Genomic DNA, 14,602 nt, shown 5'->3' with positions numbered 1-14,602 from the left:
GCCCTTTCTGCTGTCCATGTGGAAGCTTCAGCAATGGTTTGTTGTTTGTATGGAGTGGCTTCTAATTTCATGGACTGCTTCAGAAGCAAGCTCTTTCACTGGATTTCTTCAGACTTTTAGCCCCAAAATCCATTTATAAGGATCTAGGGGCCTTCTGATGGAGAAGGAAATGGCAACCCACTCCAGTATTCTTGCCTGGAAAATCCCTCGGACAGAAAAGCCTGGCGGACTGCAGTCCATGGGGTTGCCAAGAGTTGGACACAACTTAGCAACTAAACTACCAGCACCAGGGGCTTTTTGAAGCTTCTGTTGAATACATTCCTTATTCATTCAAAAGCAGAAACACAGTTTTAAATGAGCTGAGTCCTTAGGTAGCCTATACATTCAGTATTGTAAATTTAGAAATGGTAGCCAAATTAAGGTATTTTTACATAATCCACATTCCTTCTACCATTTACTATCCAAGGAAATAGTACTTATCTGATTTTATAGTTTCAGGCTTTTTAGAAGTTGGTGAAAGGTATCCAATTAAAATAATTCTGCATTCATCTCTTTATTTCCTTTTTTCTTTCAGAAATGTGATGTGCTATGGGAAGACTTCCATCAGAAATTAGTGGATGGGTCCTTGCTGACACTGGACACCTATCTGGGCCAATTTCCCGACATAAAGGTATTTTATTCTGTGGCTATAAAGGGAAGAGTTTAATGGTTGCATGTACTTATTAAAAATGGGCAGGAGATAAGTGGAGTTAGAAGTTCTCAAGCTAACATCAAAGACAGAAACTTTTTGCTTATTTAAGTGTGGGATTTTTATTCTGTTCCTATCAGTATAAAATGAAATATAGTTACAGAAATAACATTTCCCCTTTAATGAACTGCTTCATCTTTTATTTCTCTATAGAATTCTTTTCAATCCTATATATATATATATATATATATATATATATATATATAAATATATATATCTGATCACAAATCAGAGCTACCAGAAAATTCCAGTCTATGTTCAAACCTTTTTATTATATGCGACTTGGCAAGACTTTCCATTAGGATAAACATGGTCACGAGAAAAGGAGAGACTTCATGGCAAATGTGAAAGCAAACTCTGACCTTTGTTCTGTATTTTGTGTATGTTCATAGCACACATGCACATTCTTAAGATGTAAGCATTTCAAACACATTTGCATCTGGATCTAAAAATATCCTGTCTGAAACATTTGTCTTATTTAACAGTTGGATTCATTGAAAGGGAAATACACAAATGAAGGATTGACTATCACAGATTCAGAATTGACTCTCAAGGTAAAGATGGCTTTTAAGCCATCAGGCTGGTAGATAGCAAATGGTAGCTTTGATAGATCTACCCTCCAGTTGTTTTCCCAGCTGAAAGAGGACTTCAAGGTAAGACAGCCACATGCTGCCTTTCCTGTAGATCGAGGAGCTGTAAACCACCATCCATGGGCATTTGCAGTATCTTACTAGGTGACCTTTGATGTAAAGTTCCATTTTTACCTGGTCTTTTTTTTTTAAGCAGCTTACAACAATACCCATTTATTAGGTCATAGTCTGTAAAACAAAATTTCAGTCATGGTCACCTAACCTTCTTTATAGACGTTGCCAAACACCAGGAAAATACCTGCAGTAATGTGAACTGCCTTTGGCCATGAAACATAGTGAAACTTCTTGGCCAAAATCAATGACGTTTGTTCCTTGGCCCTGCACAGAATGCCTAATGCTAGTTGGCTAATACTTAAGTGAGTTTTGGGGAAGCCAGAGGCACCAGACAAGAACCTAAGTGAATCAGACTAGATACATTAGCTTTGTTGGCAAAATATCCCAGAGAACGAATCTAGATATCAATTCTCAGTGATGTTATTGTCATAGGCAGCAGAATAGTTTATTGAGTTATTATATAACTACATCCTAATGAAGAGGTTTTAAGTCAGTTTTTAAAATTTTCTGAGAATTAAAAAGTTTTTAAATAAATTTTAAAATTCTGTACACAGTGAGTTCATTTTGAGACATCTTCAGATACTTTGACATTTCATATTGGAATTTGCAGTGTTTATGGAGCAATGATTCTCAGAATTATTATCACACTTTAGAATATTGTTTATTGGATGGTAATTAATCTTCATGAAAGTCAATCCCCAATAGATCAGAAGAAGGTAAAAGAAAAGTTTGTCTTCCTATTGGAAAATTTCAAAGAACTTTGCAACTTGTCTAAATTATTCAGATAATATTTGATAGTATGACTTTGAAAAGCAAATGAAAATTGTGATGGCCTACAGAAGAACACATTTGAAAAGTTGTTGGGTTTCTTTCAGGATCAAAACTTAATGCCATCAAAAGAAGTGTGAAGCATTTATTTCTTATTTGTTATTTGCTATGGTACTGCCCAGGAAGTTATTTGGAAATTAGCCATTCTCTTTAGGAGTGTAAAATTCCAGAAGACAAATAGATACAGAAATACTTATGTTGAAACATAGATTAAAATAAACTCCTGATGGATTATTTTGGTTTATGTTAACAGTCTGTCTAAACACTCAGTGGGATTTTTACTTTTCCTGGGGTCAGTGTGGTGGAGGAGCAAGCATAAGGATGATCTTTCACTTACTGAAACATCTTTACATAAGAGATCTGGAATCATTTTTCCAGCTGCATGCCCTGAAGATAAATGAAATATATTTCATGGTTTTACCTGCATCATGAAAAGAACCTACATAATCTCTCTGTTTCTGTGAAGTCATATGTAGACTATTAGAGCATACACATAGGGCTTCAACCAAGATAGAGAATTGCAAAAGCATTTCATATGATGAACAGTGAGGGAAACAGCAGTGTTTATCTTGGGAAAGAGAAAATTTTGAGTTGGAGAGTAGGTGGGCTAGCTGTTTCTAGTGTTCGAAAGACTTATCTTTTATGAAAATACACAGAAGTATGCATTTACTCGGTGGCTGGAAGTTAGAAGTGGATATAGACTCAGTTGTTTCATAAAGCGAGTGTTGAGTTTTAATGTAATGAATGGGTTATTGATGAAAAGGGGCTTATGATTAAAAATACAGTGGAGAATTTTCAAAGCTTGGAACACAGTTAACCTCCTTGACCCTTGTTAATATCAACAGGCTGTGTGTAACCTCAGGCAGATTTCCAAATATTTACTGCAACCCATCAGCAAGGGCTATGAAGTACCAGTTATGAGGGGATGATGTTTGACTTTTCCAACTGTGATTGGCAGGGCACCTGGTGTTACAGTTTTTTATACAGCACTAACATCTAACATCAATGTTGTAATAAGAGCCAGCTTGTCACTAACCCAGGCAGGCTTACAGCTGTGAGCTGTTACTGTAAAATGCAGTTTAGAGTTTATCTTGGCAGCCATGCCTGAGCCACTAAGCATATATCTAGAGCAGTGGGCCAAAATGAATTCCAAATTGGGATTATTGTTGAAATTTTTAAAATTTCAGTAAATTATTTTCTTTGCTGTGTAAGGTCAATGCATAGTGGGCAATCTGAAGTACTTTTAAATAAACCACTTAAACTATTTATTGGGACTTCCCTGGTGGTTCAGTGGTTAAGACTTCACTTTCCAATGCAGGGGTACAGGTTCAATCCCTGGTCAGGGAGCTACGATCCCCACATGCCTTGTCACCAAAACAAAAAAAAAAAAAAGAAAAAAAACAAAAAATAGAAGCAATATTGTAACATGTTCAATAAAGCCTTTAGAAAAATGATCCGTGTCGAAAACAATCTTTTTAAAAAAGACAAAAACCATTTACTATTAAGCTAGTAAATTTATTTAATAAAACTTACTATTGGATGGTTAAATAAGAATTGTATCATTTTCTATGTAAAAGCTATGGTGTATTAACTCTACCCTTACTTAGGAGATGAGGTTTTCCAAATATCAAATAGGCAAGGAAATAAGATTGGCTCTTCAAACATGAAAATATATGCGTCAAAATGAGTGATGGCCTTCAAAATAATAACTTCTACCATAGTAAGCTGTACTCTGTAATTGACTTGTCAGTTACACAAAAAAATGACTCACATTATTTACTTCACTTCTTGTTTGTGAACAAAAAATAAGATGATCCAGTGCACCTTCCCAGGCTTGGAAGTAATTGAATTTTAACTCTTTTCAAAAATCAAATTTATCTTCAAAGAATCAAGGTTTGCTTCTTGGAAGATATTAAAGGAGACTCCCCGCTCCCAATCCACCCAAGTCCACAAAGCAGAGTTTTGTAAGAGTTTCCATAGTCACACAAGGCCACTGCCTCGAGGGTCAGTGCTTCTTGGGAGGTAACAGATATCTGCTGAAAATAATGAGCTTTGTCACCTTATCAGACACTTCTCTCTGGTCTGTCTGGACTAATTCATCGCATGTTTTAAATGAATGTGGTATATCAGCCAAATTTTTCAGTAGCACCAGTTGGAAGTGGTCTGTGCAGAGAGTATCTGGATGACAGAGTCTGTCACAGAAACCTGGACACTGCTAGAAGGAGTACTAACCCAGAGTCAGGAGCAGGGAATCAGTGAGGCAAGTGAGGGCACAAGGGTTTAAAATATAAGGAGGTGGGACTGCTCTGGTGGTACAGTGGTTAGGAATCCACCTTTAAATGCCGGAGATGCAGGTTCAATCCCTGGTCTGGGAACTAAGATCCCACATACCACGAGGCAACTAAGTCTGCACTCTGCAAACTGCAGAGCCCACACGCTCCCACATACCACAGTGAGGATCCCGCATGCCACAAGGCCTGATGTAGCCATAAATAAATAAATAAATACTAAGAAAAAATTATTTTAAAGTCAAAAAAAAAAAAAAAAAAACACCAAAATCTTATTTGCCTTTTTTTTTTTTTTTTCATTTTTGATACTCATTTCTTTTACGGCTCCACTTGGTATTACAATTCTTATGTGGCAGTGAGTTCCCCCAAATGTTTGGCTTAAAAAAGAATCTTTATTTCATCTTTACTTTGGGGAGGTATTTTCACTTGGAATAGAATTCTAAGGTCTCTGTTGATTTTTATTTTTCAGTGCTTAAAAGATACTACTCCATTGTATTCTAGCTTGCATAGTTTCTGAAAATTAGTCTTCTGTAATTCTTGCCTTTGTATTTTCTGTTTTAAATTCCATATATATGTGTTAGTATACTGTAATGGTCTTTATCTTTCTGGCTTACTTCGCTCTGTATAATGGGCTCCAGTTTCATCCATCTCATTAGAACTGATTCAAATGAATTCTTTTTAATGGCTGAGTAATATTCCATGGTGTATATGTACCACAGCTTCCTCATCCATTCGTCTGCTGATGGGCATCTAGGTTGCTTCCATGTCCTGGCTATTATAAACAGTGCTGTGATGAACATTGGGGTGCACATGTCTCTTTCATATCTGGTTTCCTTGGTGTGTATGCCCAGAAGTGGCTGTTTTTCTTTATTCTTGATTTTGAGCAGTTTGGCTAGTGTTTCTTCAAATGTTTCTTCTGACTCTTGTTCTCATCTCTTTCTGAGAAGTCCAACTTACACTATGTTAGACTATTTGGTATTATATTAGAGGCCTTTTGTACTTGATTCTGTTTTTTTTTTTTTAATTTTTTTTCTCCTTGTGGTTTAATGAGAATAATTTCTCTTGAGTTACCTTCAACTGTACAGTTTCTTTCCTCAACTGTTTTATGTCTAGTGAACAAATTTATCCTCTCTGACATATAAATTTTTTTTTTGTCTTTAGCACTTTCATTTGATTTTCATTTAACTGTTTCCATGTATCTGCTGAAATTACCTGTTTATGTATTTTGTCTACCTTTTCCAACTGGATACTTTAACATATTAGTCATAGTTATTTTAAAATTACTGATTGATTCTTCCAACATTTGGGTCATGTTTGAGTTTGTTTCTGTTGATTTCTTTGTCCTTTCTCATGGGCCTTTTTTGTTTTTGTTTTTTTATGTATGTGTTTCAAAATCTTTGATTGAATGCCAGGCTCCATGTATGGAAGAGTGAAGACTGAAATAATATTTATGCGTGGAAGTGGGTATTCTTTGTTGTCAGGCCATTAATGTGAGAGCTAATTGCAGCTTGAGCTGGATTTGAGTCTTGTTGTTGCTATTGTTACTTTCAGTGCACCATTGCTTTCAAATTCCTCTAGAACTGAGCTGCTAAGGCCTTGAGAATATAGTCTAACATCTATAGTATTTCCAGACTCTTGAGTTCAAGTCCAGTTTTTGCTTCTTTGACCCACATTGGGTGGGCCCTTGCATACCAGAGAGTTTTTATTAGTGTTCCTGTTACCCATCAGATATCAGGAGTCCTGTGTGCCTGTATTGCAGACGGGCTTTCTACCCATACACTTATCCTTCCTCCAGTGGTAAACAGAAATTTCTTGTTATTCAGTGGTGAACTTGGAGTGGGGCAGGGCTGTTTATGTTATACTTTTCTGGTCTGTCTTAGGCAGAGTCAGTTTCACATTTGTGGTTGGTCTAAGCAGAAGTTTGCTGCCTCTGCCCAAGTGGGATCAAACCTCTTCTTGTGATAGAAGTTAGATCTTAGGTCCAAGGAGTTTTTATTTTTAAAATATTTCTTTCTTTCTTTCTTTGGCTGTGCAGGATCCCAGTTGTGGCATGTGGAATCTTCGATCTTTGTTGTGGCATGACTCCTAGTAGTGTCATGTGGGATCCAGGTCCCTAATCAGGGATTGAATGCAAGCTCCTTGCATTGGGAATCCCAAGTTTTAGCCACTAAATCACCAGGGAAGTCTCCAAAGAATGTTTTATGTTCCTCCCCTATGGGTTGAGACTTTTTTCCCCTCCTACCCTTCTGTGTATTGCAGTTATTTTTGAATATATCCTATGGGCCCAGGGGATTCCTGTCCCTTCCCAGGGTCAGTTTGGTTTTGCTTCTGCTTCTTCCCCAGAATGGAGGATCTCTGCCTGGTGTCTCTGGACATGAAGATCTGTTCTTTCCTCCTCAAGTGGCATAAAGCTTTTGCTTTGTAAAGAGAAAAATGACCTAGGAAGTAGGCAGGGCTTTGTCTCTACCCCTTGGCAGTCAGAGATGACCTCATTCTCACCTGCACTGCAAGGGGACGTCTTGTTCCTCAAACTCTGATAGAATCCAGTGGAAGCCCTAAGGAGGAGCTTGCTCATAAGTGTAAGTTACCCTCATGTCTTTTTATTTTTTAATTTTTATTTTTTGGCTGTGCCAGGTCTTAGTTGCAGTACACAGAATCTTTAGTTGCAGCATTTGAACTCTTAACTGCAGGCTGTGAAATTTTTAATTGCAGCATGTGGGGTCTAGTTCCCTGACCAAGGATTGAACCTGGGCCCCCTGCATTAGGAGCATGGAGTCTTAGCCACTGGGAAGTCCCTCCCCTGTGTCTTGGACACCCAGCTATTATTACAAACTGACACCTTAGCCCCCAGTGGATCTTTAGCAATTTGTTAAATTTTTAGCTGATCTCTTGTCCACTTCCTAAAGGAAATCAGTCCTGAATTTTCACTGGAAGAACTGATGCTGAAGCTGAAACTCCAATACTTTGGCCACCTGATGCGAAGAACTGACTCATTTGAAAAGACCCTGATGCTGGGAAAGATTGCAGGCAGGAGGAGAAGGGGATGACAGAGGATGAGTAGGTTGTATGGCATCACTGACTCAATGGCCATTCAGTTCAGTTCAGTCACTCAGTTGTGTCCAACTCTTTGCAACCCCATGAATCGCAGCACACCAGGCCTCCCTGTCCATCACCAACTCCCTGAGTTTACTCAAACTCATGCCCATTGAGTTGGTGATGCCATCCAGCCATCTCATCTTCTGTCGTCCCCTTCTCCTCATGCCCCCAATCCCTCCCAGCATCAGGGTCTTTTCCAATGAGTCAACTCTTCACATGAGGTGGCCAAAGTACTGGAGTTTTAGCTTCAGCATCAGTCCTTCCAATGAACACCCAGGACTGATCTCCTTTAGGATGGACTGGTTGGATCTCCTTGCAGTCCAAGGGACTCTCAAGGGTCTTCTCCAACACCACAGTTCAAAAGCATCAATTTTTTGGTGCTCAGCTTTCTTCACAGTCCAACTCTCACATCCATACATGACCACTGGAAAAACCATAGCCTTGACCAGACGGAACTTGTTGGCCAAGTAATGTCTCTGCTTTTTAATATGCTATCTAGGTTGGTCATAACTTTCCTTTCAAGGAGTAAGCGTCTTTTAATTTCATGGCTGCAGTCACCATCTGCAGTGATTTTGGAGCCCCCAAAAATAAAGTCTGACACTGTTTCTAGTGTCTCCCCATCTATCTCCCATGAAGTGATGGGACCAGATGCCATGATCTTAGCTTTCTGAATGTTAAGCTTTAAGCCAACTTTTTCCCTCTCCTCTTGTACTTTCATCAAGAGGCTTTTCAGTTCCTCTTCACTCTCTGCCATATGGGTGGTGTCATCTGCATATCTGAGGTTATTGATATTTCTCCTGGCAATCTTGATTCCAGCTTGTGCTTCTTCCAGCCCAGCATTTCTCATGATGTACTCTGCATATAAGTTGAATAAGCAGGGTAACAATATACAGCCTTGACGTACTCATTTTCCTATTTGGAATCAGTCTGTTTCTCCATGTCCAGTTCTAACTGTCAATGGACATTAGTTTGAGTCAACTCCAGGATGGACAGAGAGGCCTGGCATGCTGCAGTTCATGGGGTTGCAAAGAGTTGAACACGACTGAGTAACTGAACTGAACTGAACTTGTCCACTTGTGTTGGGTTGGCAACAGCTTTTTCCTGCCAAAGGTGAAATGGTTTTTGGGTCTCATCTCTCCCTACAGGGATTCGTCCCTCTTTGGGATTCAGATGGCTTTATTGGCTTGTGAGTTTATGTCTCTGATACAGTCAAGACAATTTATGTTTTTACAGACTATCCAGATATTTTTTTCTTGTTAGTGTGGGAGTAACATTCTTTGCAGCTCTCTATAGCCTAACTAAAAGTCAAAGTCTCTAGGAATTAATATATTCTTAAAGCTCTTCAGATATTTCTAACAAACAAAAGGGTTGTCGAACACTTCTCGGAAAAAGGGTTTCTTAGGATTTATAGAACTGCTGTTAGTGTGAGTGCTATTAGAATTATAAAAGCAAATCCTAATACAGTCTTTGACTGTCTTTAAAATGGAACACTTAAAGGTTTAGAATAAAGACTAATAGTATAGGTTTATGTGCTTTCCTCCACCAATTCTGGAATTTCTCTGGTCTTTAACTGCAAATTCTGCCTTCGGCTCTTAATGACTGTCCTAATTATTACCAGAAGGGAGGCGTTTACCTAATGGTAGTCACACAAATCCCTGGTGGTAAGGAATCTGCCTGCCAGTGCAGAAGATGCAAGAGACTTGGTTTCTATCCCTGGTTGAGGAAGATCCCCTGGAGTAGGAAATGGCAACCCACTCCAGAACTCATGCCTGGAAAATCCCATGGACAGAGGAGCCTGGCGGGCTCCAGTCCATGACGTCACAAAGAAACAGACACAACTGAATGCACACACACACACACACACACACACACATTCACACAAAGGATCAAAGGCAGTAGTTTGATTTCTAGCGATCATTTGTCTACTGAAATTCTGGTTCACTTCGATCTCCAGCTACTCTGGACAAGGAAAGTGTTTTGGCAGTTAAGAAGAGAATCTGTGACCGTGTCTTTCTCTTCATGCTTGTGTTTCCCTGTTGGCAGAATCGTATCGCCAAGCGCAGCCGGAAGCTGGTGGACTACGACAGTGCCCGCCATCATCTGGAAGCTTTGCAGAGTTCCAAGAGGAAGGATGAGAGTCGCATCTCTAAGGTAGGGACCAGTTCCACTGTTGTCACCACTCTGTATTCTGTGACCTGTAGCAACTTTGCTTTTGAAACAAAATCTCTCTTTTCTCATGGAGATTGGAATCAGGATGGAATTTAAAAATTGAAATATGGGTCTTGTGGACTGCTATCTATAATTTTATAAGTTAAACTAAGGGTTTTCAGGTCCTTGGTAGAATTCACTTGGGTGGCACTGACTCACACATTTTCATCATAATAAATGTTTACCCCTAACAGTACTGCCTGATCGTATAAAGTAATGTGTCCTTACACTCTTTATGTCACCGTGGTCCATGTGTGTGCATGCTAAGTCGCTCAGTTGTGTCCAACTTTTTGAAACACTTTTTGAGACACTGTAGCCTGCTAGGCTCCTCTGTCCATGGGATTCTCCAGGCAACAATGCTGGAGTGGGTTACCACGTCCTCCTCCAGGGGATCTTCCCGACCCAGGGATCACACCCACGTCTCTATGTTTCCTGCATTGGCAGGTTGGTTCTTGACCACTAGCATCACCTGGGAAATGTTCTGTGGTCCACACTTAATGCCAAAATGAAGATTCAACTAGGAAATCAAGTGTGAAATTCTCAGACGTAACTTGTGCTTGAGAGTACCGATGTCTGCTACAATTGCTTGACAGTCATTTTCTTTTAAAGAACCCATCTCCAGAGCTTTCTCCATGTAGGTCTCTGGTCACTGACAGCTCATTGGAGACACCTACTAACTTCTCTCTTGGCTTCCAGTCTTGTCTGGCCACATCTTCCCACACACAGCTTCCTGGATCACCTTTCTACTGCACGTACCCAGATAGAATTTCTCCAGTGCTTAAGTCTTTTAATGGCTCCCAGTTGCCTGTCAAAAAGTTCTAAATTCCTTAGCATGGCCTATGCAACCTTCACAGCTGGTTTCTGACTCACCTGTCCATTTTGTCAGCTTTCAAGTCTTCTTTCCCCTACTTTCCTTCCTCCACACAAACATCCTAATCTGGAGCTTCTATGACCTACACACCAGCTCCTAAGCAGTCACTCTAAGAGCTGAGTTTCACATCATGCCCCTGAGAAGCAAGGCACTGTGTTCAACACTTTATTTACATCCGCTTTCCTTAATACTCACAAACACCTGTGAGGTGGACATTGCTATGTTCATTTATGGATCTTAGGTGCAGAAAGGTGGTAAAGAAAGTCCGCATGGTTAGTGAGTGAGAATCCCAACCCAGGCAGCTTCACCTTTATGTGTTGTCCACCATTCCCCACCACTTCATTAGCAAACAGTTGCTCACTCTTCAAGATTCAATATCAAGTTAAAATATCACCCTTTCCATGGAACCTTCTCTAATTCTTGCGCTCTCTTTCTTAATGGCATGCTCCATAATAGCTTATAAGCCCTCTCTTGTAGTGTAATTACTTAGACTTCCCACTAGACAGGGAATTTCTTGGGAAGTATCCTGGCCCAGTATCCCAAGCAGAGCATGTAACAGTGTATGTGACAGGCAGTTAGCACAACTTTGTAGAATGAACGAATCTGCCAGAGACTGCCAGAGCAACCATTGTAATCAATCACATTTTCCTTTTTCAGTAAGATTTAACATTTCACTTTTATTGAAAATGATCATGTGAATTTTAACCAGATTTCTCTCCTTTCCAAAATATTCCAGGATGCCATAAAGCTATTTCTGTTTTATATTAAATGTTGTTGTGTCTAGAAGTGTGATATGTATGTGATGTTTTCAGTGTAAACATGTTATGTGTCATTTCTAGGCAGAAGAGGAATTTCAGAAAGCACAGAAAGTGTTTGAAGAGTTTAACGTTGACTTACAGGAAGAGTTACCATCATTATGGTCAAGGTAAAGATGGTTCTGTATACGTTATAGGTTCAGGAGTGGGGAATATTGCTTGTCTTATTTCCTGTGATGCTTTGGCACTCACTGTCCAGTAGAAGTGTTCGATATTCTGTAATTTACGATATGGTAGCTTCTTACCACATGTGGTTGACCTTGAGCACTTGGAATATATCTAGTATGACCTGGGAACTGAATTTTAAATTTACGTTATTTTGTTTCAATTCATTTAAATTTAAATAACCCAATTCGGTTAGCTACCACATTGACAGCACTGTTTTAGACTTTTATTTCTCAAGTCGAGCTACAAATCTCAATTAGAGGCATTAGGAGAACTATCCCTAACCTTGAAATTTAAAAGAGAAACTTTTAACCCTTGGAAGAACTTTTTTTATTTCAAGGGGTCATCTAGTGTCTGCCTTTTATGTGAAACCTCTACTATCAGCTCTCACCTGTTAATCTGAGCTTCATTCTTATTTTGTATATGAAATACTCTTCTTTTTTATGGGTACTCTGCATTTCTCATTACATTAACTTCAGTTTTCCCATTTAGTAGTAGAATCAAGAAGTTGCTGGGTGAAGTGGGGTCTTATGTCTCAGTTTTCATCAGCACACCCATGCTACCACCCTGAATAAACAGGATTGTGTTTGTCATGCAACACTGCTTTAAGTAAAATTCTAAATCTTGGTTAGGATGTGGAGGACAGGGAACCCTCCTACACTATTGGTGACATTGTAAATTGATGCAGCCACTATGGAAAACAGTATGGAGGTCCCTCAAAAAATTAAAAATAGATTTACTATATGATCCAGCAGTCCCATTCCTAGGAATATACCTGGACAGAGCTATAATTAAAAAAGATACATGCACCCCTATGTTCATAGCTGCACTATTCACAATGGCTAAGACATGGAAGCAACTTGAATGTCCATCAACCGAGGAATGGGTAAAGATATGGTATATGTATACAATGGAATACTGCTCAGCCATAAAAGAACAAAGTAATGCAATTTGCAGCAACATAGGTGCACCTAGAGATTATCATGCTAAGTGAAGTAAGTGAGAAAGACAAATACCAGATGGTATCAAATGTAGAATCTAAAGTATGGCACAAATGAATATATGTGTAAAACAGACACAGACTCATAGGCAGAGCATGCTTCTTCCATTGAAGGGGGCTCAGGGGGAAGCAGTGACCAGCTCACTTGGGTGAGACAGGCTTCCCTCAGGGCAGAGGGGAGAGTGTCCCGGCCTGCATTCTGGGACTGCAGTGGGCTCAGCTGTTAAGCCTTTCCATGGTTTCCAAGAACAAAGAAACCTCTTAATGAAGAAATTAAGTTGGTCTTAACAGCTAACCAGAAGGGCCCTGAGGATGCCTCTGACAAGAACTTTGGAGAAATGGTAATGTCTCAGAGTCCCTTGTTAATGAAGAACTTGTGAAATGAATCCTCCAGATAATATCTTATAGCTGATATTGTCAGAATATCTGACAGCAGATAATATCAAAATTCAGAGCCTGGTGCTCTTTGTGGGTGTGTATTTTACTGCTGACAATACCAGTTTTTTGTAAGTCAAGGTTATAGTCAGAATGTGTTCTTCCAGTAGAATGAGTGCCAAATTTTTTCATTCACTAGTTTGTTAATCTGCTTATCCGTTGGATCATTCAGTCATGGAATATTTACTGCATTGCCTGTTCTGTGCCAACTGCTATTAGGTGCTGAGTCTGTTCTTGTGAACTAGCCAAAGGCAGTTCCTGCTTTGATAGAATCTCTGATTTCATAAATAGGAGAGAATCACTATATGATAAGTGGCATCAAAATTACTGAACATTTTTTTCAAAATTAAATACATCTTTGTTGATTCGATTCCTGAGTTCTCAAAGGAAACAAAATCTTAGAAAATTGTAGATGTTCGTCTAGTCATTCTAAATAAGGTGTTTCTTACTAGTACTGTGCCAATTATTTTTCTAAATAATCATTGAAATAAACAAGCTGTGTATCAGGAAGCAATTTAAAGATAGAAGAATGGGGATTCTTGTTTTTGCTAAATGTATTCAAGGTTCAGTGCTTTTAATAGAAAATTCCTTATGAGTAATAAAAATAAAACAAGCTCCAAGAAATAAACAAGCAAATTTAAAGGGTCAATAGATAAGAGAACTAAAAAAGATTAACTAAGCTTTCATTAATGGAAGATAATTTAAAAGCAGGTGAGATGCTTACTCTTTCCCAGCGTATTTACAGAAGTTTTGTGTCAAGGGTCTAGAAGGTCTCTGCTCTTCTCTGTGCCTTTCACCCAGCATTTACAGTCAGGAAGCTTATTCTGAGGAAATAGTAAGCTGGACACAGAATTCATTTCAAAGATCTTCATTAGGGTTTTGTTTAGTATAGTGAAAAATCGATGCAAATAAAACAATAACCACCAATCAACTTCAGCTGGTCTTCCACAATAGCTCAGCAGGTAAAGAATCCGCTTGTAATACAGGAAACACAGGAGATGCAGAATCAGTCCTGGAGTCGGGAAGATCCCCTGGAAGAGGAAATGGCAACCCACTCCCAATATTCTCCTTAAAAAACCCCATGGATAGAGGATCCTGGTGGGCTATAGTCCACGGGGTTGCAAAGAGTCAGACATGACTGAATGACTATCACAACTTCAGTTACCTCCCCCTTCCCCATCTGCACCCACCTTCTATTTAAATCTGATCCTCCTTCATGGCAGCCTGTGTGTCTTCTCAAGCGGATGTTTGCAGCTGGCACAGGGCCCACCCTACCCTCTTCTCTTAGTTCCTTCAGCTGTTTCTCTCTAAAGCTGCTAAATTTTGGTATTTAATATTGTGTGGCCTTTTGTATTAATGTGAACAGTCTCACATGCTGTTTTGAAATCTGCTTCTTTCTCTCTGCAGTATGAATGAAGCATATGTTTGTAATAAACTTCTCTAT

General features: G+C 39.2%; 1 protein-coding gene across 2 annotated transcripts in view; it reads left to right on the top strand.

Annotated features, from left to right (window-relative positions):
• Positions 1-14,602, top strand: part of AMPH (amphiphysin) — a 211,193-nt gene that overhangs the window by 129,383 nt on the left and 67,208 nt on the right. For both annotated transcript variants that reach the window (XM_070466607.1, XM_020892153.2), the window contains exons 5-7: positions 575-670; positions 9,708-9,815; positions 11,583-11,668. In XM_070466607.1, coding sequence (XP_070322708.1) covers positions 575-670; positions 9,708-9,815; positions 11,583-11,668 — 290 coding nt within the window. The remainder of the gene's footprint in view (positions 1-574; positions 671-9,707; positions 9,816-11,582; positions 11,669-14,602) is intronic.

This window comes from Odocoileus virginianus, chromosome 1, assembly GCF_023699985.2.
Source record: "Odocoileus virginianus isolate 20LAN1187 ecotype Illinois chromosome 1, Ovbor_1.2, whole genome shotgun sequence".
NCBI lineage: Eukaryota > Metazoa > Chordata > Mammalia > Artiodactyla > Cervidae > Odocoileus > Odocoileus virginianus.
The sequence above is the reverse complement of the archived record's forward strand: the minus strand, read 5'-3'. Positions and strand labels throughout refer to the sequence as shown.